Here is a 21,440-nt window from a genome sequence, read left to right as displayed (position 1 = left end):
GACAAAGTGACATGACGGGGTGGTACCATGATGAGATGATGAGATTTAGAATGAGATTTGGTGGTGACATGGTGATGAGGCTACATGAGGAGCGATGATAAAGATAAAGTTAAAATGAGACAATGGGATGATGAGAAATTTGATTTACTGGTGACAAGGTGATGAGATAATATGATCGGTGATGGTAAAGATGACAAAGCGATGACATGACAAGGTAGTAAAATGATGAGAAAATCAGATGATGAGACAATGGCTTTTGGTGGTGACATGGTGATGAGATTATATGACGAGTCATGATGAAGCTCATTATGGCGATGAAGTAATAGTACAGTGAAGTGGTAAAATGAGACAATGAGATAATAATGAGATTTTGTGGTGACAGTGATGAGATGATGGATTATGATAAAGATGACAAAGTGATGGCAGAATGAGGTACTAAAAATGAGAAAATGAGACGCCATGTGAGGTGATGAGACAATGAGGTTTGGTGGAGACACGGTGATGAGATTATATGATAAGTGATGATAAAGATGACAAAGTGATGACCTGATGAGGTGGCAAGATGATGAGAAAATTAGGTGATGAGATGTCATGTTAGAGACATGAGATTTGGTGGTGGTGACATGGTGATGAGATGATAGGAGTGACAAAGTCATGGTAACATAATGATAAAATGAGATGTCATGGTGAGGTGATGAGACAATGAGACATGGTGATGAGGTGATAAGTAATCAGTGATGATAACGATGAGTGACACGCTGAGGTGATACGATGAGAAAATGAGACGTCATGATGAGGTGATGAGACAATGAGACTTGGTGGCGACATAGTGATGACATGATACCATGATAAAGATGACGATAAAGCAATGGCAAGATGATAAGAAAATGAGATGTCATGGTTAGGTGATGAGACGATGAGACAATGAGACATGGTGATGAGGTGATCAGTGATGATAACGATGAGTGATACGCTGAGGTGATACAATGAGAAAATGAGATGTCATGATGAGGTGATGAGACAATGAGACATGGTGATGAGGTGATCAGTGATGATGACGATGAGTGACGCGCTGAGGTGATACAATGAGAAAATGAGATGTCATGATGAGGTGATGAGACAATGAGACATGGTGATGAGGTGATCAGTGATGATGACGATGAGTGACGCGCTGAGGTGATACAATGAGAAAATGAGATGTCATGATGAGGTGATGAGACAATGAGACATGGTGATGAGGTGATCAGTGATGATGACGATGAGTGACACGCTGAGGTGATACAATGAGAAAATTAGATGTCATGAGGTGATGAGACAATGAGACATGGTGATGAGGTGATCAGTGATGATAACGATGAGTGACACGCTGAGGTGATACAATGAGAAACCGAGATGTCATGATGAGGTGATGAGACAATGAGACATGGTGGTGACATAGTGGTGACATGATACCATGATAAAGATGACGATAAAGTGATGGCAAGATGACAATAAAATGAGATGTCATGGTAAGGTGATGAGACAATGAGACTCAGTGATGAGAGAACGAATGATGTTTGCTTCATTCTCATTCTCCTGTCATGAGTTCCCACATGAGTAGGCATCGTCGATCCGGCAGAAGCAAATGAGGACCACTGAGGTTGTATCTCATTTGAGGAGGGACGCAGAAGCTAACGCTGAGAGACGGGATGAGACACATGGCGGGTATGGCGACTACGCTGTCACAGCCAATCCGAGTGTGGGCCGGCTCCCACAGTCAGCGACGCCACAAGTCAGCCTCAGAGGTCACAGCGAGTTCATCCTGATGAGGAGGTCTGAGGTTCTGGTCCTCAGAGGACCGTGAACTTCCAGTTACAAGATTGTGAACCGGGGGCCCAAATGCGTCCCATCGGGGATGTTCTCATGTACCTCACTGCAGGAGTAGCGGGTCGCACCTTCAGAACCACACTGGACTCTTCATGACCCATTTAAACACACAACCTGCAGCCTGCGAGACGGACGTGCTGTCCACATACGCCAGCGTGCTGAACGTAATTAGAAATCTTTACATTTCCAATAATTCTCATCTTCATTTTCATCTTCATCGTCTCCAGACTGGACCTGGTCTTTGTCCTCCAAGCGGACCTGCTGCATCACTTCCTGCATGGGGGGTCAAAGTGGAGCCGAGCGTGTGAGGCGCCTTGTTTGCCTTCATTAAGATGTCCCACACGTCCTCCTTCAAGTTCAGCCTCTCTGATGGACGCTGAATACCCCCCCACAACGATTACTGCCCCCCCCCCCCCCCCCACCCACCCCAGGACCACTTGTTCTGACTGACTGATTGAGCAACAGCTTGTCTTCTCCCTCACGCACGCTGCTGGTGGAGGAGGGGGGGGGGGGGGGGTTCATTAAACGTGCACATGCACCCCCGCTCGTGCGCACCTCTGTATACCGCATGCACCCCCCCAGCCCCCACACCAAAAAAGCGCTGCTGTCTTACCAATGTGAATGATGGAGTCCGCGTGCACGCTGTTGCACTGCAATATCCACAAGAACAACACGCGCAGCAGCTCCATGTCCGCGTGCAAGCCACGCACGCGCCTGCCGGTGTGCGCGTCGTCCCCCGAATCCCGAACACGAGCCTCAGAGCGGAAGGAAGACGAGACCCAGAAAGAAAGAAATCCCAAGTGTTGCTGCAGGACGGAGGACGAGGAGGACAGAAGATGGTCAACCACCAGAGGAGGAGAAGAAGAAGAACAAGAAGAACAAGAAGAACAAGAAGAAGAAGAAGAGGAGGAAAAGGAGGAGAGGAAGGTTCCGTCCACAAGCTCTCACTCTGACTCCCAATGTGAGACATAACAGCCTGATGACTGCGGAGGAGGAGGAGGAGGAGGAGGAGGAGGAGGGATGCTCTCTCTCTCTTCCTCTCTCTCTCTCCATGATGTGACTGCAGAGCTTCTGTCTCGCTGCTGAGCGCCAGCAGAGCCAAAGGAAGGAAGGAAGGATAGAAGGATGGAAGGATGAGAGTTGAACAGTGGCTGCAGTAAGGAGGACACAACTCTCTACTGGACCACCGAGGCGGGTGGCGGTCCTCGAAAGGGTGGGGGGTGGGGGTGTTCTGAACAAAAGAACTGCATGGATGGGAAAGATCTGCCGGACGCTCATGGAGTTGTTTCTAAGGTGAGGGAGGGGGGCGGTCCAAAGTTTCACCAGTCACCCGCCCCCCACCCCGCTAACCTGGACAAAGCCGGACGCAGGACTCACACTGACCCAAAAGACACACCTTTATCCCTGCATGCATGCGCCATGACAACGGCACCAACCCGGTTGGAGGTAAAGCACCGGCACGGCAACAGAGGAGGGACGGTGTCTGTGTGAAAGGGGACGGCGGGAAGTTTGTGTTGCAAACAATGTCATGCCATTCTGCAGGACGAGGGAGGACGACCAGCGCTAACGCCTGAGCTTACAATTAAAGGATATTTCTTGGCGCTAAACGGATGAGAAATGTCTTTGAATTGTTTGGTCAAGGTTAGCCGAGCAACTTTATTCGTCTCGCCTGAGAAACGTTTCCTCATGAATCTCATGTCAACATGAGGAATTTATTCAGACGAAAGAAAGAATGGCGAAGAGTAACAATTAGAAGATGACCATCACGCATGGCTCACTTTCTCGTGCGTGATGAGGATGAGGACACCCTCACCTCGGTGCTTGTCAGGTATGTTGGTGGTTACCGCGGCAACGCCATCAGCACCCGCATGATGTCTAACCGTGACTTCTCATCCTCCTCATGGACGAAGAAATATTTCACAGCCTTGTATTGTTCACTTATAACACACTGTTGTCAATCGGTGGAACGTTACTCCCCCTGCTGGCCACAAGCGCTCACTTCCTATTTTTTAATATATACATATATATAATATAAAGTTTTTTTTACTTCTTTGCATGTTTGTCACAAACAAATTCAAATATTAATCAATTAAAAGGTTATAAAGCCATTTCTAAAGCTTTGGGACTCCAGCCAACCACAGTGAGAGCCATTAGCCGCAAATGTCCACAACATGGAACAGTGGTGAACCTTCCCAGGAGGACTTCGGGGCGACTCATCCAAGAGGTCACAAAAGACCCCGCAGTAAGAAGAACTGCACTTTCCTCAGTTAAGGTGGGCACAAAGGGGGCACATGGACACACACACTTAAAAAAAACTTTGCCAAAAGGGCACTTTGGGTATCGGGTGAGACCCCCCACCCTCCCGCCACACGTGCCAGGTCTCGAACTCTTTACTTCCAAGCGCCTGTGAGCGCACCGACCCCTGTAAGGAGTATCTCTTCTTCGTTGAGTTTGGCTGAGCAACATAACTGAGGATATGAGTACATCTGCTGGTCACATTAGGTATTACAGCCAGTTTAGCTGTACTGAGCCGTCATATTCAAATACTGTTATTTTTCAACATCTAAAAAATATTGTAATTGTTTTTAATGTCAGGTAAAAATAATAGAACATTAAGCATGACTTGATTGACATGTTATATACTCATTAAGAGCAGTTTTAGTTTTGGGGGGGATTTCTTCAGATGCTAAATTGCACGTGGCATCGTAAGGTTCATCGTAAGTTTAACACGCCTTGCTATTCATACTTCATATTTTAGTACACAACATTTATTTTTACTAAAACGTCCATTTATACGACTATGCTACAATTAATTATCAGACTCTGACTAAAACTACATTTAAAAGTGCTGTCAAAAAAGGAACATTGCTAGCAAGTAACGTTAGCTTATATTAGCCATAATGTAGTATTCATAAAGTGTGGACTTAGCTCCATACTTGGCGCCTTTCTCCTCTTCGTTTTCCTTGTTTTTCACGACTTCCGGTTCACGTTTAGAGTTTATGAGCATGCGCAATGTGACGGGTGATTAATGTGTCTCGAGTACTCGATTGACGACTTGTTATTCATACTTCATATTTTAGTACACAACATTTATTGTTACTAAAACGTCCATTTATACGACTATGCTACAATTAATTATGAGACTCTGACTAAAACTACATTTAAAAGTGCTGTCAAAAAAGGAACATTGCTAGCAAGTAACGTTAGCTTATAGTAGCCATAATGTAGCATTCATAAAGTGTGGACTTAGCTTCATAACTTGGCGCCTTTCTCCTCTTCGTTTTCCTTGTTTTTCACGACTTCCGGTTCACGTTTAGAGTTTATGAGCATGCGCAATGTGAGGGATGATTAATGTGTCTCGAGTACCCGATTGACGACTCCTTGCGCATGTACCAGTTTCTGGATATGGCATTCGTGACAATGGGAGTCACGTGAGTAAAGTACCCGATTCACTAGAGTGAGTGACTCATAAAACTGGAGTTTACCACAACTCGTTTTTAGGGTTTGAACTTCTCCATCTTGCTCATCAGGTAAACACATCAACAGCAACACTCAAACACTCCTTAAATAAGTCTCACTTTTGACTTTAATTTCCATAAAATGTTTGAAACACTTATCTTTGTGTATCAGCTGTTCCTAATATTTTGACAGATCACAAAAAAACAAAAAAAAGCTGCCATGCTTTCCCACTTGGAGTGGTGGGTTTGATCTATGGCGCGAGTCATCTTTCAGCGAGCCGTTTGATTGGGTTTAATGAAGCGGGGGGGGTGTCCCCACAGGAGGGCTGACCTTTGACCGGTACCGGTGCATTAGAAATACATCCTTCCAGCAGGGGCAGGGGGGCGGGGGGTCAGAGTGTTCCACGTGGTGGTCGTGCGTAAGGCGGGGGGCGTCACGGCGGCGTGGGCGCTTTGATCCGCCGCCCGTGTGGGCCTGCTGGCACCAACGAGGCGTTTGATTGGCTACGCTGCAGCAGAGCGGGACCAATGAGTGTCGCATGCCACGGCCAAAACACAGCGAGGGTCCTCCTTTATCCTCCGTGTGCCATGCGGCCATCTTTGTGCCGCCTGGGCGCCACGCAGCGTGCTTTGTAAAGGATGCGCTGGCACACGGCGGCAGGGACGCGCCGCTAATCCCGTTAGAAGTCACTTCCTGTCAGTCATAGTCAGCCAGTCGCTTCTTTTTTAATTAACCCAAAAAACAAAGCACGCTTGGAAGAGTTCGGTGCGGAAGAACGGGAAGGGGTGCGACACCAGCGACCTCTGACCTGACTCAAGCTTCATACTTTACGGAAATGACATTAAAAATGTCCTCAAAGTTGACGAATCAAGGTGGTTACCATGACAACCCTTCAGACTTGATTAGTGCTCAACACACACGTGCTTCCTGAGTGCGCTGCTCACTTGCACGCTTCTAATCCACTTTTGATGAAGAGTCCAAATGGACCCCCTGTGGACGCTTTGTGTGAGCAGCACACGCCCACCGAGTATAAACGTCCCGCGCGGAGCAGTCGGTGCGTTGTCTCTGAGGGACAGACGGAGACATGTCTCCACGCAGAAGCCTCTTTGCTCCCTTCATCCCGCCGCTCGCCCAGGAGGACCACCGCGGACGCGCCGTGCTGCGTTCCAAGGTCGAGGACGAACACCAGCGCCCCCCGTGCGCCATCCTGCAGCTGAGACTCGGTCCCGGCGGCGCTCTCCACGGGCATCTTCAAGCGGACGCGCGTGTGGCCTTGGAGCGTGCGCAGAGGCGGCGGCGCCTGGCCGCCAACGCCCGTGAGAGGAGGAGGATGCTGGGCCTCAACGTGGCCTTCGACCGCCTGCGGAGCGTCATTCCCAAGCTGGAGAGCGACAAAAAGCTCTCCAAGTCGGAGACGCTCCAGATGGCTCAGATTTACATCTCCACCCTCAGCGAGCTGCTTCAGGACACGCCGCGCCCCCCAGCAGACGACCTCCAGCGCCAGGACGGGGAGCCGCAGGGGGAGTGTCGGGAAGACCCGACTCAGGAAGGGGCCCGGCCTGCTTAGACAAGCGGCACCAGAGGTTCTGTGAGGACCACAGGGACCAAAGTGACTTTTGGACTATCCCCCCCGCCCCCCATCATTCTGGATCCTTCTGAAGGACATTTGAACTCACTTCTCTATTTTCCTGCTTCCACTTTGGGAGAGGGCTAAGGGGTGGGGGCACCGCTTACCACTAGCCAAGCCAACTGTTTGGGGTTCCACTTGGGAGCCCTTGGGGGCAAACTCTTCCACTCTCCAGCAGTGGCACTATGCAAAGGGGACCCTTGTGAATTATTTTTCTAGGGCCCTATGGGTATGGTTAGGGGTAAGGGGTAGGGGGTTATGTATAAGGGGTGGGGCGTTAGATGTTGTGTATAATGGGTAGGGTTAAGGGTTAGATGTATATATATATATATATGTATAAGGGGTAGGTTTAGGTGTTATTGGGTATTACATGTAAGCAGTAGGGTTAAGGGTTAGGTCTAAAAAGGTAAGGTGTGAGGTTAGCGCTTTTTCTTTTTTTAACTTCCTCATAAAACATTCCACTCTTGCTCATTTGGGACGTTTCACAAAAAAAAAAGAGTGAGCAGCAAAGTACTGAAAGTAGCAATTTTTATTCTTTTTAAAGTATGTACACATACAAAGATCACATTGTCCTTGTTAAGAAGCTTTCTGCGCACCCCCCCACCCCCCTCCCATCCCCACACACACACCACACCAACAGGCTGTAAAAAAATCACTTTCATAAAAGTAGATAAGAGTCTACAGGGCCATCATGCTGTCCTTCTACATGGACGTATGTACATAGACTATGTACACAAAGCTCATCAACGCTCTCAATAAAGCTCTTGTAAACGTGTGTGTGTGTGTGTGTGTGTGTGTGTGTATGAACACAAGATGAATCCAACATGGGAAAGCCTCTGAAGATGATTTGAATAAGTCCGACTGGAACATTCGGCCTCTTTGGCAACATGATTAGTGACAGGATGACATCATCTCATCAAGTGTTTCAAAGGAATGTCCCTTTTTAAAGAACACAAATACTTGGACATCTCCGGCAACGGACTTTGCCTAACGGAGGACGGGGAAGGACGGGGGAAGAACGTGGCGGCGATGCATTTAGGAGCTCCTGCTGGACTCGTGTCACTCATCTGACGTGCAACTAAAACCAATAGAGTGAAATGACGAGGTAAAAGTCACGCGGTACGAACGCAAAACGTTTCACCCTCAGCCGCCGTCATCGGCTTCAAAATAAAAAAAAAACGATCACATTGGAGGATGGGGGAGGGGTGGGGGGCATCAATCATACAAGCAGCACTTGGAGCAGAGATGCGTTTAGAAACGTGGAAATAATGACTGTACTGTGTGTGTGGGCGTGCGTACGTGAGAGAGGCAGGTGTCTAGCAGTGTTCCAGGTAGTCGATGATCCGGGAGATGGACTTCTGTCCCGCGGTGCCGACGTCACACTACACAAACAAAGACAGCCGCGGTCACACAGGTGTACACGTACGTGCGCGTGCGTGCGCGCGCGCGCGCGCACGCACACACACACACACACACACACACACACACACACACACACACACACACACATATATATATATATATATATACATACAGTGAAGAAAATAAGTATTTGAACACCCTGCTATTTTGCTATTTCTCCCACTTAGAAATCATGGAGGGGTCTGAAATTTTCATCGTAGGTGCATGTCCACTGTGAGAGAGATAAACTAAAAAGAAAAATCCAGAAATCACAATGCATGATTTTTTAACAATTTATTTGTGTGATACAGCTGCAAATAAGTATTTGAACACCTGAGAAAATGAATGTTAATATTTGGTACAGTAGCCTTTGTTTGCTATTACAGAGGTCAAACGTTTCCTGTAGTTTTTCACCAGGTTTGCACACACTGCAGGAGGGATCTTGGCCCACTCCTCCACACAGATCTTCTCTAGATCAGTCAGGTTTCTGGGCTGTCGCTGAGAAACACGGAGTTTGAGCTCCCTCCAAAGATTTTCGATTGGGTTCAGGTCTGGAGACTGGCTGGGCCATGCTAGAACCTTGATATGCTTCTTACGGAGCCACTCCTTGGTTTTCCTGGCTGTGTGCTTCGGGTCGTTGTCGTGTTGGAAGACCCAGCCACGACCCATCTTCAATGCTCTGACAGAGGGAAGGAGGTTGTTCCCCAAAATCTCACAATACACGGCCCCAGTCATCCTCTCTTTAATGCAGTGCACTCGTCCTGTCCCATGTGCAGAAAAACACCCCCAAAGCATGATGCTACCACCCCCATGCTTCACAGTAGGGATGGTGTTCTTCGGATTGTACTCTTCATTCTTCTTCCTCCAAACACGCTTATTGGAATTATGACCAAAAAGTTCTATTTTGGTCTCATCTGACCATAAAACTTTCTCCCATGACTCCTCTGTATCATCCAAATGGTCATATGCAAACTTAAGACGGGCCTTGACATGTGCTGGTTTAAGCAGGGGAACCTTTCGTGCCATGCATGATTTCACATCATGACGTCTTAGTGTATTACCTACAGTAACCTTGGAAACGGTGGTCCCAGCTCTTTTCAGGTCATTGACCAAGTCCTGTCGTGTAGTTCTGGGCTGATTCCTCACCTTTCTTAGAATCATTGAGACCCCACGAGGTGATATCTTGCATGGGGCTCCACTCCGATTGAGATTGACCGTCATGTTTAGCTTCTTCCATTTTCTAATGATAGCTCCAACAGTGGACCTTTTTTCACCAAGCTGCTTGGTAATTGCTCCGTAGCCCTTTCCAGCCTTGTGGAGGTGTACAATTTTGTCTCTGGTGTCTTTGGACAGCTCTTTGGTCTTCGCCATGTTACAAGTTAAAGTCTTACTGATTGTATGGGGTGGACAGGTGTCTTTATGCAGCTAACGACCTCAAACAGGTCTTTCAGGGTCAGAATTCTAGATGATACACAGGTGTTCAAATACTTATTTGCAGCTGTATCACACAAATAAATTGTTAAAAAATCATGCATTGTGATTTCTGGATTTTTCTTTTTAGTTTATCTCTCTCACAGTGGACATGCACCTACGATGAAAATTTCAGACCCCTCCATGATTTCTAAGTGGGAGAAATAGCAAAATAGCAGGGTGTTCAAATACTTATTTTCTTCACTGTATATATATACACACACACACACACACATATATATATATATATATATATATATATATATATACACACACATATATACATAAACACACACACACACATATACACACACACACACACACACACATATATATATATATATATATATATATATATACACACACACACACACACACACACACACATATATATATATATATATATATATATATATATACACACACACACACACACACATATATATATATATATATATATATATATATATACACACACACACACATATATATATATATATATACACACACATATATACACATATATATACATAAACACACACACACACACACACACACACACATATATATATATATATATATATATACACACACACACATATATATATATATATATATACACACACACACACACATATATATATACACACACAATATATACACATACATACACATACATATATACATACATATATACATATATTAAATATAATAATTACTAGATATGGTTAGTGTTATTACTATTATTACAACTATTATGGTTATTTCTCATGAAGAAGAAGAAGGGGGGGGGGTCTGCTGGTGGACTCACTGTGAGGTTCATGAAGTTGAGGAACTTCTTCAGCATTTCTGTCATGATGGAGAAATCTCCTTGAGGCAGGTTCTCTCTCACAGTAGTCACATTCATCTGGCAAGGAGGGAGGTCAAACGTTAGCAGAGATGTGCGGGGGATGCGGGGGAGGCGGCGGAGGGGGTGACTCAGGGTTCAAGTGGGAGCTTTGAGGACTGCGATGAAGATGACTCACCGGGCTTCCTTGGCAGAGGCAGCCCAGCAGCAGCGCAGTGTACGAGGCCACGATGCTGTCCTCCATGTGCTTGCCCGCATGCTGCAGAGCTACACACACACACACACACACACACACGTTCATCTTTCTGCCAGAGGCGACACGTGACGTGCATGAGAGGACGGGCGCACCTTTGTTGAGGTCCAGCTCGCCATCTTCCTCCTCCTCCTTTTCCTTCTTCTTGGCGTCGTTGTCACAGTGGTTGTCGTTGGCGACCCACTGGATCTCGCCGCCCGTCTCCTGCCATTCTCCGCTCTGGTCCAGCGCCGGTTTGGGCGCCTCCTTGATGAGGTCATCGGTCTGCGCCTCGGCCAGGACAGCGGCTCGCTCCCGTTGAAGGAACAGCTGAGGACAGAAACCTCCTGATTCAGTCCACCTTGCTGCCAACACACACACACACGCATGCTACTCATGGTGGCACCGCCTACCTGAACTAAAGCGGCGATGGCGCTGAGCGGGCCGCCGCCACTGTGGGCGTCCTGGTGGTGCGGCGGGTTGAGGAGCACGGTGGAGTCGCAGGGACCCCGACCTCCCTCCATTTCCATCTCCATCAGGCAGTAGCGGTTCCTGGCGCTATACTCCACCAGGTTGATCAACAGGCCCAGACCCTGCGGGTCACACACACCATGAAAACATGCACCGGCGTATCTGTACAGTCAGTGTGTGTGTGTGTGTGTGTGTGTGTGTACTTACCAGAACACGGATGTCAAACCTCTGCTCCTGAGGAAAGTACTGAGGAACATAGAGAACACAGTTGAGCGCCGTCACTATCAAGTCCTCCTGCTCTCCGGTTTTGGTGCTGCCCCACTCTGCACAAACACAACCAGCGGTCACTATCTGTGTGTGTGTGTGTGTGTGTGTGTGTGCGTGTGTGTGCGTACTAACCATTGTCGTGCGTCAGGTTGAGCAGGACTCCAATGATGGCCCTCATGCAGTTCTCCACAGCCTTGCCCACCACGCTGTCGGTGTTGAGCTCCCTGCTGTAACGCCGGATCATCTCCTCGCAGCGCCTCAGTGCCCTGAAGGGGGCGGAGCATGTCACCATCGGCACTCATTCACAAGGACAGACCTATATTTTGACTTTTATTGTTTAGAAAGGTTGAGAAATGCATGAATTGGCCGCCCGACCCAGAATGTGCGTTTTTGATTCACGTAGCCTTAGCATGTTAGCATCCTGTCGCAAGATGGGGAAGAAATCCATGCGTGACCACAGTCAGTGTAGATTCAAAAATGGAGGAGGTGGGCTTTGTGTTGTATACACAAACAGGAAATAATGTACTACACGCTGACCAAGTGTGTGTCTGCAGCACACAGATTACATTTCTTTGTAAGCACATAAGACTAAAGTCCAGCGAAAAGCACCAACATGAGCCCCCGGGGACCAGTGTCCATGACACCAAAACACATCTTTATCTTCTTATTTGTGCTGACAATCACATTGAAAGTATATTTCCTGTGTTAGATATACGTATAGGGGACTATTTACAATTTTAACAAATAAATTGGCAGTTTTTGCAGGGTGGAACGGTGGTCGAGTGGTTGCGAGCAGACCTCACAGCTAGGAGACCAGGGTTCAATTCCACCCTCGGCCATCTCTGTGTGGAGTTTGCATGTTCTCCCCGTGCATGCGTAGGTTTTCTCCGGGCACTCCGGTTTCCTCCCACATTCCAAAAAACATGCTAGGTTAATTGGCGACTCCAAATTGTCCATAGGTATGAATGTGAGTGTGTTTGTCTATATGTGCCCTGTGATTGGCTGGCCACCAGTCCAGAGTGTACCCCGCCTCTCGCCCGAAGACAGCTGGGATAGGCTCCAGCACCCCCCGCGACCCTCGTAAGGAAAAGCGGTAGAAAATGAATGAATGAATGAGTTTTTTGCGGGTGTGGAGGAGGCAGAGCTAGTGACGTCTACAACAGACTCCTCCTCCACGGAGCTTTGTGTTGACTCCAATGCTGTGTCAACGGTCATGGTCCACATCTGGATGAATTGCTGTTTGTAATTGTATTTGATTTAAGGCTGTCAAAAATAGCAGGTTAAAAGTAGGAACTAATTTATTCTGTGGTTTTATTATGGCTGCCTGTCGTGTTGAAGGACTTTGCTGGAATACTCAAGATGGCGGAGTAGCTGACAATAAAAAAAAACACATTTGTGTGTGTTTGTGTTCACTCACTTCGCACAGGAGATGATGAGCGATGAGTCTTTGTAGGCGATCAAGTAGCTCTGATTCTCGGGGTTGTGCACCGTCACCTGCCCACACACACACCCACAGACACGGCGAGGTTCATTTAGCGGTTGCTAACAGGACACCACATGCTAGGTTAGCGGTTATGCTTACACTATCCAGCACACGTAAACACCTCTCAGCTCCCCACAGGGACGACACCAGCTTGTCCTTGTCGTCCTCCTGGTGGAGGTTGTCCACACACTCCTTCACTGTGGAGCCACGGTCGGTAAATGTCAGTGACACACGCACACACATACACACACGCGTGATGTGTAGCAAGTCACCTTTATCCACAACGTGGTCCAATCCTCCCAAGAGGCGGAGCTCCTCCTTGAACCAGTCTCCTGCTCGCTTGGAGGTCAAAGACAGCAGCGTCTCCATCGCCAGGTGACCCGTCTACAGGAAGAGGGTTCCCATGAACTGTTCTGCTCTCCGATGGGCTCAAACACGCGCACACACACACACACACACACACACACACACACACACACACACAAACGCCACTGTACCGTGATGTTCTGCAGGTCCAGGTGCTTGTTGTGCACCGTGTCGCACAGCTTCCTGATCTTCTCCTTGATCTTGCAGATCTCCCTGGCGCTCAGCTGGGAGGAGGAGTCTGCCACGGACCCGCTGCCTTGGTCCTGGTCCATTTCCAGCAGTCGGATCATCAGGTCCAGGCAGGAGCGGTCCAGGTCCATGTTCAAGCGGTCCCGGCTGAGGATGTACATGAGGGAGGCCGTGCACATGGCCAGGTTCTGCGGACATGATATTCTCACTGAATCCATTTCCTTTCTTTCACCGGGTGGCACCGATCCAGGTGGTACTCACGTGATGCTGGGGGGCGTCGTTGAGGGTTTTGAAGACCTGCGCCACCTTGCCTCTGGCCCTTAAGTGCATCCTGAAGCTGGGCATGGCGCAGCGTGTCGCCAGGCTGATGACACTGCGCTCGCACGGGAACAGTCGGCATGACGGAACGGTACGGGAGTGAAAGAACGTCGATGAAAAAAAAAGAGGCCACGCCTCCTCCTACCTGAGGCAGCGGGTGTTCAGCGGTTGTCCGGTCTTCAGCCCAGCAGCCAGATACTCAAAGTCATCGGTGAACTCCTGGTTCTCGCCAAACTCCACCACGTCGTTGAAGTGCTTCACGTGCTGGACCACTGTGTACAGCTGCAAGCGGGGGCGGGGTCGTGGCATTAGCTACAAGCGAAGGAGGCGGGGTCAAATGTGTACAGGTACCTCCTTGTGCTCCTTGCGGCACTTGAGTGCGGTGACCGTGTCCTGGTAGGGGTCGCTGGGGACAGTGACACACTTAGTGACCTGGGGGGGAGGAGGCGGGGCCTTGAAGACGCCGTCATCCTTGTGAACGTCTGCTGGCGGGTTACTCGACGCTCCTTCGGACCGCGACGCCTGCCGGGCGGAAGGGGGGAGCAGGACACGATCAAAAAGAGAGCAGTGTTGAACAGGAAGTCGACACTTCAGACATGAGATGGGACATCGTCTCTTACGGGAGTGGTCTGCTGGCGGGAGGACAAGAAGGACGGAGGGGGCTCCTCTTCGCTCGCCAATGTCCAGTGTCGGGCGTTGTACACTGCTTTGGTGGGAGACTAACACACACACACACACTAATGCATACATTTCTCCAAAAAAAAATAAGAAGCTGAATCCCACCCCGACAGCGTCCCCCCCTCCCTCCCCGCCGTCCACTGTCAACTTTTCAATGCTTGGCTGCTCTGCACGTGTGTTTGTGCCAAACCTGAGCTTGGTGACTGTCAGGGTATTCATAATAAAAACAAAAGAGGGGGCGCCGGAGGGGGCCCAGTTGGCTGCGGGGGCCGCTTTTGGCCAGATACAGATATCTGGTACGGCGGGGAGCGGGACGGCGGGGTTAATAAGCTGAGACAAAAGGCACAGTTTGAGGATGAGCTGTGCTGGAACATTAAAGTCTCCTGCGAGGATGCACTCATCAACCCCCCCCAAAATCCACACAGAATGCATCGACACGTTGTCTCTACACTTTGCAACGTCACTCGTGACCACTGCCGATGGGGAGATTTTTTTTGTTTGTTTTTTTCGCCGCGCCTCACCTTCTTTAGTGCGCTGAAGATCCTGCGGTGGGACTCCTGGTTCTTGTCGGCCGGTTTGCCCTGAGGGGGCCTCTTGGGACCCGCGGCCACCACCCTGAGATCATCGTCTGAGAAGTTCAGGACATCTGTGGAACAGTCGGACATCTTGGTTCTTGCTGTGCTGTCTGGCATGGATGCTTAACAGAAGTCATAAGCATAAATTTAATCCGCCGCGGGGAGCTTTTCCATTACCGCTATGCTGTTTTCTTAGGTTTTCCATTTGGCCCTACCTGGGAGCTCTCTCCCATAAACACGGAATGGGATTTATGCAATGGTTCCCGCTGGACTGATTAGGGCTGCAGCTAACGATTATTTATAAATTAAAACGGAGGAAGCATGAATCCAAGGACATACAGCTGGAATGGGTGCAGATTCTGCAAAATCTAAAAAGTTTTCTGTGCGGGTTATTGTGTGTAGCTGCTCTATAGGAGACCACAACTCCATACAAAAGGGTCGAAAAATGAGCATAATTTAAGATGTTACGATGCCATCTACTGTACAGGGTTGGAACGACAAGCTACGGCCATTATGTGTTCGGTGAAGGTGAGGAAAATCTGAACAAAATAAAAGTAGCGCCAAATCTATCTGTGGTGGACCGCCACAAATAAATGAACAGAGGAAACACTGGTGTGTGTATCTTGTCCAGGAAACATCATGATTGGCTTCTTTTATTATTTGTTTATCTTGATGTTCTGTTGTTAAACCGGCTTTGAAAACATGAGGTCATGTCGCACGCAAACCTAAAACCTCCGTTTCAAATTAGACAATATGGTCGCCTGACCCTCCATCACCACATGCCACAGATAGACTGCGGTCCTGCGGGCAACACTGGACTGAAATATAATAGTGTTAAAACAGAAGGTTTGCACATCTCCAAATATAGAACTTCCCTTGGCGCCATTATGAAGGCGACTCGTCTTAAATATTCATGGAATGACTCCGGACTTGACGTCGGGCCGAAACCTGATGCGACACACGAGGCATTCGGAATTGAACTGAGAGCGATAATGTCAGAAGAATAATAAAAATGTCATGGAGGAGAAAGATGATAGCAATGTAGTGATAACTTCTACTCTGTTTTCACCACGTGTGTACGTGTGTGTGTACGTGTGTACCATTCCGACATGCTGAACAATTCCCGTCTAATCTAACACTTGGCATTGCTTTTTGGAGTGCGTGTACTCGCCTGCTCGTATCCTGCTGTCCTGCTTCTGGGAGTCATTTTTGCTCTGCTTGGCGGGTAGTCTCTCTTGAGCGTCACAGTTCTTGACGGGGTCCGGCCAGTCTTCCGCAGCAACCCGCAGCGATTCCTCAGCCATCTTGACCTTCCTGCTGGCTTTGGGCCTGCCTCTGTCGTCGTCGTCGTTGTCGCTATTGACAGCTCCGTCGCTGTCGCTCATGTCGTCAAAACCAAAGTATTGGATTTTGTATTTGGACGAGCCGTCTGGATGGTCGTCGTCGTCATCTAGTTGATGGGCGGCCACGTCTTCAAAACCAAACAGGTCCGCTTTACAGGCCTTCTTTGATCTGGACTGGCCCTGACTAAAAGGGGCAGAGAATCAAACGACAGGTCACTACCTGAACTTTCTTTGTACATATTTTTCAACATGGCTCCTTGTTGTACCTGCTGGTTTGCTGTTCCGTCTTCTTCCGCTGCCACCCCGCATCGACCTGCCCCGTCGCACGGCCGGTGCCCGTACCGCTAGCGACAGAGGGCGCCGCATCCTCCACGCTGCTCCCCTGAATGGTGACGTTGCAAATGGAAACGGAGGAGGGGTGGAGCACGGTGTAGTCCCTCGTCCTGGCACGGCCTCCGCCACGACCCGCCGCTGTCTTGCTCACGCTGCTTGACGTTGGCGCATCTGAAGCCAAAATGGCGCTAGCAAAGGTGCCAGAGTCCACCGCTTTGGAGGAGGCCTGCTTGCCGGGCCTCCTGTACGTCCGACAGTTTGTGTTCCTGACGAGCGAAGGCGACGCCGTCTGGGAATAATCAGACGTCTCAAAGCCAAATTCTAAGTTGCTGTCCAGATCCTGGCTCTCTGTGGGGAGTCGCGGCGGCGAGGGCGGCTTCTCGTGAAGGCTGTTCGCCAGCTCGCAGCCGCCGACGCCGCCCGCTGAAGTCCAAGAGAGTGAGGGGGCGGGGTTACGCGGCTCCTGGCTGGGCGAAGGCGGTCGAAGGCCCATGAGGTCGTCCCATGAGCTGAAGGTGCACTCGGCCTTGGAAGTGGTCTTCAAGGTGGTGGTTTGGGCCAAAGGCTTCTGGTCGCTCTCGGAGGCGTTCTGGTACCAGGAGTAGCTGTGATGCTTCGCTGAAGACGAATTCTGGAATTTTCCTGCTTGAAATGGGATAACAAGTTCGGAGTGACTTCATCGGCTCATGCTCAAAGACTAGATAGGACAGCTTGATTTTACAACTTCTAACATCTTGACATAGCCTGAAGTATCCCACCTGAAGACAGCTGGGATAGGCTCCAGCACGCCCGCGATCCTCGTGAGGATAAGTGGTATAGAAAATGGATGGATATTAATATGTCTTTTACTTTTTTTCCGGGAGAGGCACAAATAAGTGATGATGTAACTCCATAATAGAAGAGATTATGTTTGTTTATGTTGTGGTATCATTGTTTAGACATTAAGATGAGCCATCTTTCTTTTGATATATACCACGTTTATATAGCCCAAGAAGACAATATTCTGTTTTCCTCAACAAAATCATCAAAAATGGCCACTACTGAGAGGGGTATGTTTTGAAAAATGGCTACCTTTTGGACGGCTCTGTAAACTAGGCTTCACAGAGTTGTTGTTGTTGTTGTTTTAACACAACGTTCTACTGACGTAAACATAAACCAGACTTCTTAAATATGGGCTGCAGATTACCTGCATTCAGTAAACATGGACCTACGTCTCCGCAAGTCCTCGTGAGCTCTTGGGAGTGTGACCAATCAAAGCAGAGTGGGCTCGGTAAGAGTAAATTACACAAAGAAATCCAAGAAAACAGCGCTGGAAGAAGTGCAGGATGTATTTTTTTGCAAAACCGATAACTTTGTGACAGACAGACTACTTTATTTACTTCACTTCACACAACCGATATGGCACTTTTAAATTTCGATTTTTTTACACACACCTGTAGATAAGAAGGACCAACTGTACCTGTTAATGTGTCATATCATGACATTAGCACTACCACGTCACTACCATTAGGAGAACCAGAGCATAGAGGGGAGGAAGCCACCTGCTTGCGGCCCAGCAAAGTGCACTGTATTCGGAGACATGCTCAGGACAGCCGGTGTGCCACTATAGGGGGTCAGAAGAACCGGAGTACAGAGCAGTAGGAACCACCTGGTGTGGCCCAGCAAGGTGCAAGCTCAGCGGAAGTTATGACAGGCTATTAACGTCACAGGCAGGAGAACAAAGGAGCGCTTGATTTGCCCACCCACAAAGTACAGGTAATTACGCCTCGTTATATTTTTATGTTATTGGATTATTATCAGTGCAATAATTGTTGTGCACTCCTAAAGAAAATATTTGTAAATAGTCAAATGATCTCCCTTCAATTTATGTCTTTATATATTATATCATTCTTTTATTAGAAAAATGCTAAATTTTAACTGGGGCGGCACGGTGGTTTAGTGGTTAGCGCGCAGACCTCAGAGGAGACCAGGGTTCAATTCCACCCTCGGCCATCTCTGTGTGGAGTTTGCATGTCCTCCCCGTGCATGCGTGGGTTTTCTCCGGGTACTCCGGTTTCCTCCCACAATCCCAAAAAAAACATGCTAGGTTAATTAGCGACTCCAAATTGTCCATAGGTATGAATGTGAGTGTGAATGGTCGTTTGTCTATATGTGCCCTGTGATTGGCTGGCGACCAGTCCAGGGTGTACGCCGCCTCTCGCCCGAAGACAGCTGGGATAGGCTCCAGCACCCCCCCGCGACCCTCGTGAGGAAAAAGTGGTAGAAAATGAATGAATGAATGAATTTTAACTGGCCAAAATACCGATTATCTAAATGTTTTATTCCCAAATATTGGAATCAGACTAAAAAAAGGCGGCCTTGAACACATCGCAACAACCCAATCCAAGCGCAGGTAGCAGGTCCCTGTGAAATGACGTGCAAACGATGAGAGACAACTGAGTAAACATTGGATTGGAGGATGCTGGTCCCTGACATTAGGAAGAGGAGAGAAAAAAATCTCCTTTATCCGTCGGTCCCTAGTGATGCAATACTAAAATTATTAGGAACAATTCCACCAAGCAGTCCCGTCCGCTTAAAGGTCCGGAAGTGTCTTATATGTGTCGGTGGGTTCATGCCAGTAGGTCAGGGGCTAATAAATTCATACATTTTCCATATTTCTGACTCACAGAACACAAAAATGTGTGGGAATGATGATCCATTCAAAGGTTACCTTTGCTCGCATTTCTGCTGTTGAAGAATCCACTTGAATCCTCTGTCAGCCCAGATTGGTTCCTGGCCGGCCCTTGCGTCGCTTCCGCGGCGGCGTGGAGTCCTTCGTGAAAGTTGGACCAGCTCCTGAAGTCCTGGGAAACCCCCAGCTTTTCCGCTCTAGGAGGTTCTGCCGGCACCGCCTTGGCAGGTGACGACTTGCTGCTGCGGGACGACACCGGCTTGGACTCCTCATCGCTGTCGAATCCAAACGGATCGTCCGAGCCGTCTCCGCTCGGCCGGGCTCGCTTGTGAACATCCGAGGCTGAAGCGCTGTAATGAGCGCCGGAGCGCTTGGAGCCCACCTTGGCCTTGTAGGTGGTGTCCCCCCATTTGGTGCTCAGGGTGCCCCTCTTGGTGGACAGGACTTCATCAAACTTGGACGTGCCCTCGCCTCCCTTGCGGCTGTAGGTTTTACCAAATCTGGATGTCATTGTTGAGTCTGGCTCATATTTTCTGTACAAACAGAAAGAGTAAGATGAAACACAGTTTGACAAATCAGTGAATTATGGAAGTGCTACGCCTGACAAAACAGCCAATGTTGTGTGGTCCTATTTCGGTTTAAAAACGATTTAGGTTGCCATAAAGAGGCTAAAACCGGCCAGGTTCATCGGTTAATTTGACCGGTTGGGTAATAAAAATGCGAGAAACGAGTCAGAGGCTTTAGCAACAACAACAACAATGTGTGTAACTGCCCAGATGCTCCAAGTTATTGACTGTTAGCTTCACAGCATTAGCTCTCATGCTAACTGCTAGCCCGGAGCTAACGGCTAACAATAACTGCGATCGTGTCGTGCTGCGTTAACGCCAAAAGACACTAGATGCATTATCAACAAGTGCTGAACGGAAATTTGCGTGTAAAAGTCTTGTGGACTTACTCGGTGAGCTAAAGGGCCAATCGGGACAAAGCAGACCAGAGAGCCGCTTAACTCGCATCCGACCGCAGGCCTGCTTCTCTGATCCGGCCCAGCATCAACGAGGCCGCGCGGGCCGCGACTGAAACACCGCAGACAACCCTGCAAACACACCTCGGTGGAGTTTGGGACTATGGTGAGGGTAAAAATGTACTATATGTTAAGTAAATCGCAGCCAATTGTTTCCTTTGGGTTGCGACGAAGGTTTCCATTGGAATAAGCTTCGTCAAATAATACAAGACACAACCGGAAGTCATTTCAAGCGTCCTTACGAATAAAAGACTACACCGAGAAAATAAAACGGGACATGTGAATGATATTTCACAACACAAATAAACAAAAACAATGATGGAACAAAGAAGAATAACTCAACGGCTAATCGTGGTTCAATTCTATGTCCGTACATTATGACAAGGTTATTGTAACACATTTATTTTGACAACCGGAGGTATTTGGAATGGCGTCCAAACACTCACGAAGCATGATGTGCTTCACTTTACCTCCGGTCGTAAAAGTGTTATTGTTTTACATGATTGGACACAAATAACATTAATTCATGGAAAAAAATGTATTTTTTTATCTTTTAAATTATTATATTCGTTTAATCTTGTAATATTAAAGGCATGCAATGAATGAACATGTATACTATACAAATAGATGTCCTAAGTCAAATATAGTCATCTTGAGGTGTGTAGTCAGGGCCAGCAATCATCCTCTCTGCTGGCCTAAGCACTGTTATATAAGGAAACGTGCTTTATTTGCGTACAAATGTATGCATTGTTGGGAATGCTTCTCTTGTTGTAACGAGACCCAACATACAGGCAGACGCTAGATGGCAGTAAAAGTCAGTCTC

At 48.2% G+C, this 21,440-nt stretch overlaps 3 protein-coding genes across 7 annotated transcripts in view; 1 reads left to right on the top strand and 2 right to left on the bottom strand.

Moving 5' to 3' along the window:
- grid1b (glutamate receptor, ionotropic, delta 1b) overlaps window positions 1–5,157 on the bottom strand; it is a 125,155-nt gene extending 119,998 nt beyond the window's left edge. For 2 of the 3 annotated variants that reach the window (XM_058065689.1, XM_058065691.1), the window contains exon 1: window positions 2,480–4,794. In XM_058065689.1, coding sequence (XP_057921672.1) covers window positions 2,480–2,555 — 76 coding nt within the window. In that variant the 5' untranslated portion in view covers window positions 2,556–4,794. The other variant, XM_058065692.1, reaches the window with a different exon arrangement.
- Window positions 5,158–6,293: 1,136 nt separating this feature from the next.
- On the top strand, window positions 6,294–6,892 carry atoh1c (atonal bHLH transcription factor 1c). Its single transcript, XM_058065607.1, has 2 exons — window positions 6,294–6,379; window positions 6,424–6,892. Exons 1-2 carry the CDS (start codon window positions 6,294–6,296, stop codon window positions 6,890–6,892), a joined length of 555 nt encoding a protein of 184 aa, XP_057921590.1.
- A 770-nt stretch (window positions 6,893–7,662) lies between these two features.
- On the bottom strand, window positions 7,663–20,847 carry LOC131126228 (wings apart-like protein homolog). Of its 3 annotated transcripts, XM_058068532.1 has the most exons (21): window positions 20,552–20,847; window positions 19,636–20,129; window positions 16,859–17,570; window positions 16,421–16,776; window positions 15,196–15,320; window positions 14,617–14,715; window positions 14,348–14,518; window positions 14,142–14,278; window positions 13,940–14,051; window positions 13,621–13,866; window positions 13,396–13,507; window positions 13,223–13,320; window positions 13,058–13,134; window positions 11,773–11,906; window positions 11,581–11,696; window positions 11,316–11,495; window positions 11,019–11,232; window positions 10,849–10,937; window positions 10,635–10,730; window positions 8,252–8,334; window positions 7,663–8,030 (listed from the first exon to the last, which is right to left on the bottom strand). In XM_058068532.1, the coding sequence occupies exons 2-20, from the start codon at window positions 20,105–20,107 to the stop codon at window positions 8,269–8,271; spliced, it is 3,612 nt and encodes a 1,203-aa protein (XP_057924515.1). In that variant the 5' UTR covers window positions 20,108–20,129; window positions 20,552–20,847; the 3' UTR covers window positions 7,663–8,030; window positions 8,252–8,268. The 3 variants fall into 3 exon arrangements, with proteins under 3 accessions (XP_057924515.1, XP_057924514.1, XP_057924516.1); XM_058068531.1 differs by having other exon boundaries at window positions 7,663–8,334; XM_058068533.1 differs by having other exon boundaries at window positions 7,663–8,334; window positions 16,859–17,567.
- Window positions 20,848–21,440: the final 593 nt, after the last annotated feature.

The sequence above is a fragment of the Doryrhamphus excisus genome, chromosome 3, assembly GCF_030265055.1.
Source record: "Doryrhamphus excisus isolate RoL2022-K1 chromosome 3, RoL_Dexc_1.0, whole genome shotgun sequence".
Classification (NCBI taxonomy): Eukaryota; Metazoa; Chordata; class Actinopteri; order Syngnathiformes; family Syngnathidae; genus Doryrhamphus; species Doryrhamphus excisus.
This window is presented reverse-complemented; position numbering and strand designations above follow the sequence as displayed.

What these genes read in the sequence shown, in the direction of transcription:
- atoh1c (XM_058065607.1), top strand. Translation starts at nt 6,294, where the DNA reads ATGAAGAGTCCAAATGGACCCCCTGTGGACGCTTTGTGTGAGCAGCAC. An exon ending in CGTCCCGCGCGGAGCAGTCG is followed by an intron (nt 6,380 to 6,423) that starts GTGCGTTGTCTC and finishes GTCTCCACGCAG; the next exon opens with AAGCCTCTTTGCTCCCTTCA.
- LOC131126228 (XM_058068531.1), bottom strand. Translation starts at nt 20,107, where the DNA reads ATGACATCCAGATTTGGTAAAACCTACAGCCGCAAGGGAGGCGAGGGC. An exon ending in GGACAGCAGGATACGAGCAG is followed by an intron (nt 15,321 to 16,420) that starts GCGAGTACACGC and finishes ACTGTTCCACAG; the next exon opens with ATGTCCTGAACTTCTCAGAC. An exon ending in ACGACGCCCCCCAGCATCAC is followed by an intron (nt 13,867 to 13,939) that starts GTGAGTACCACC and finishes TCATGTCCGCAG; the next exon opens with AACCTGGCCATGTGCACGGC.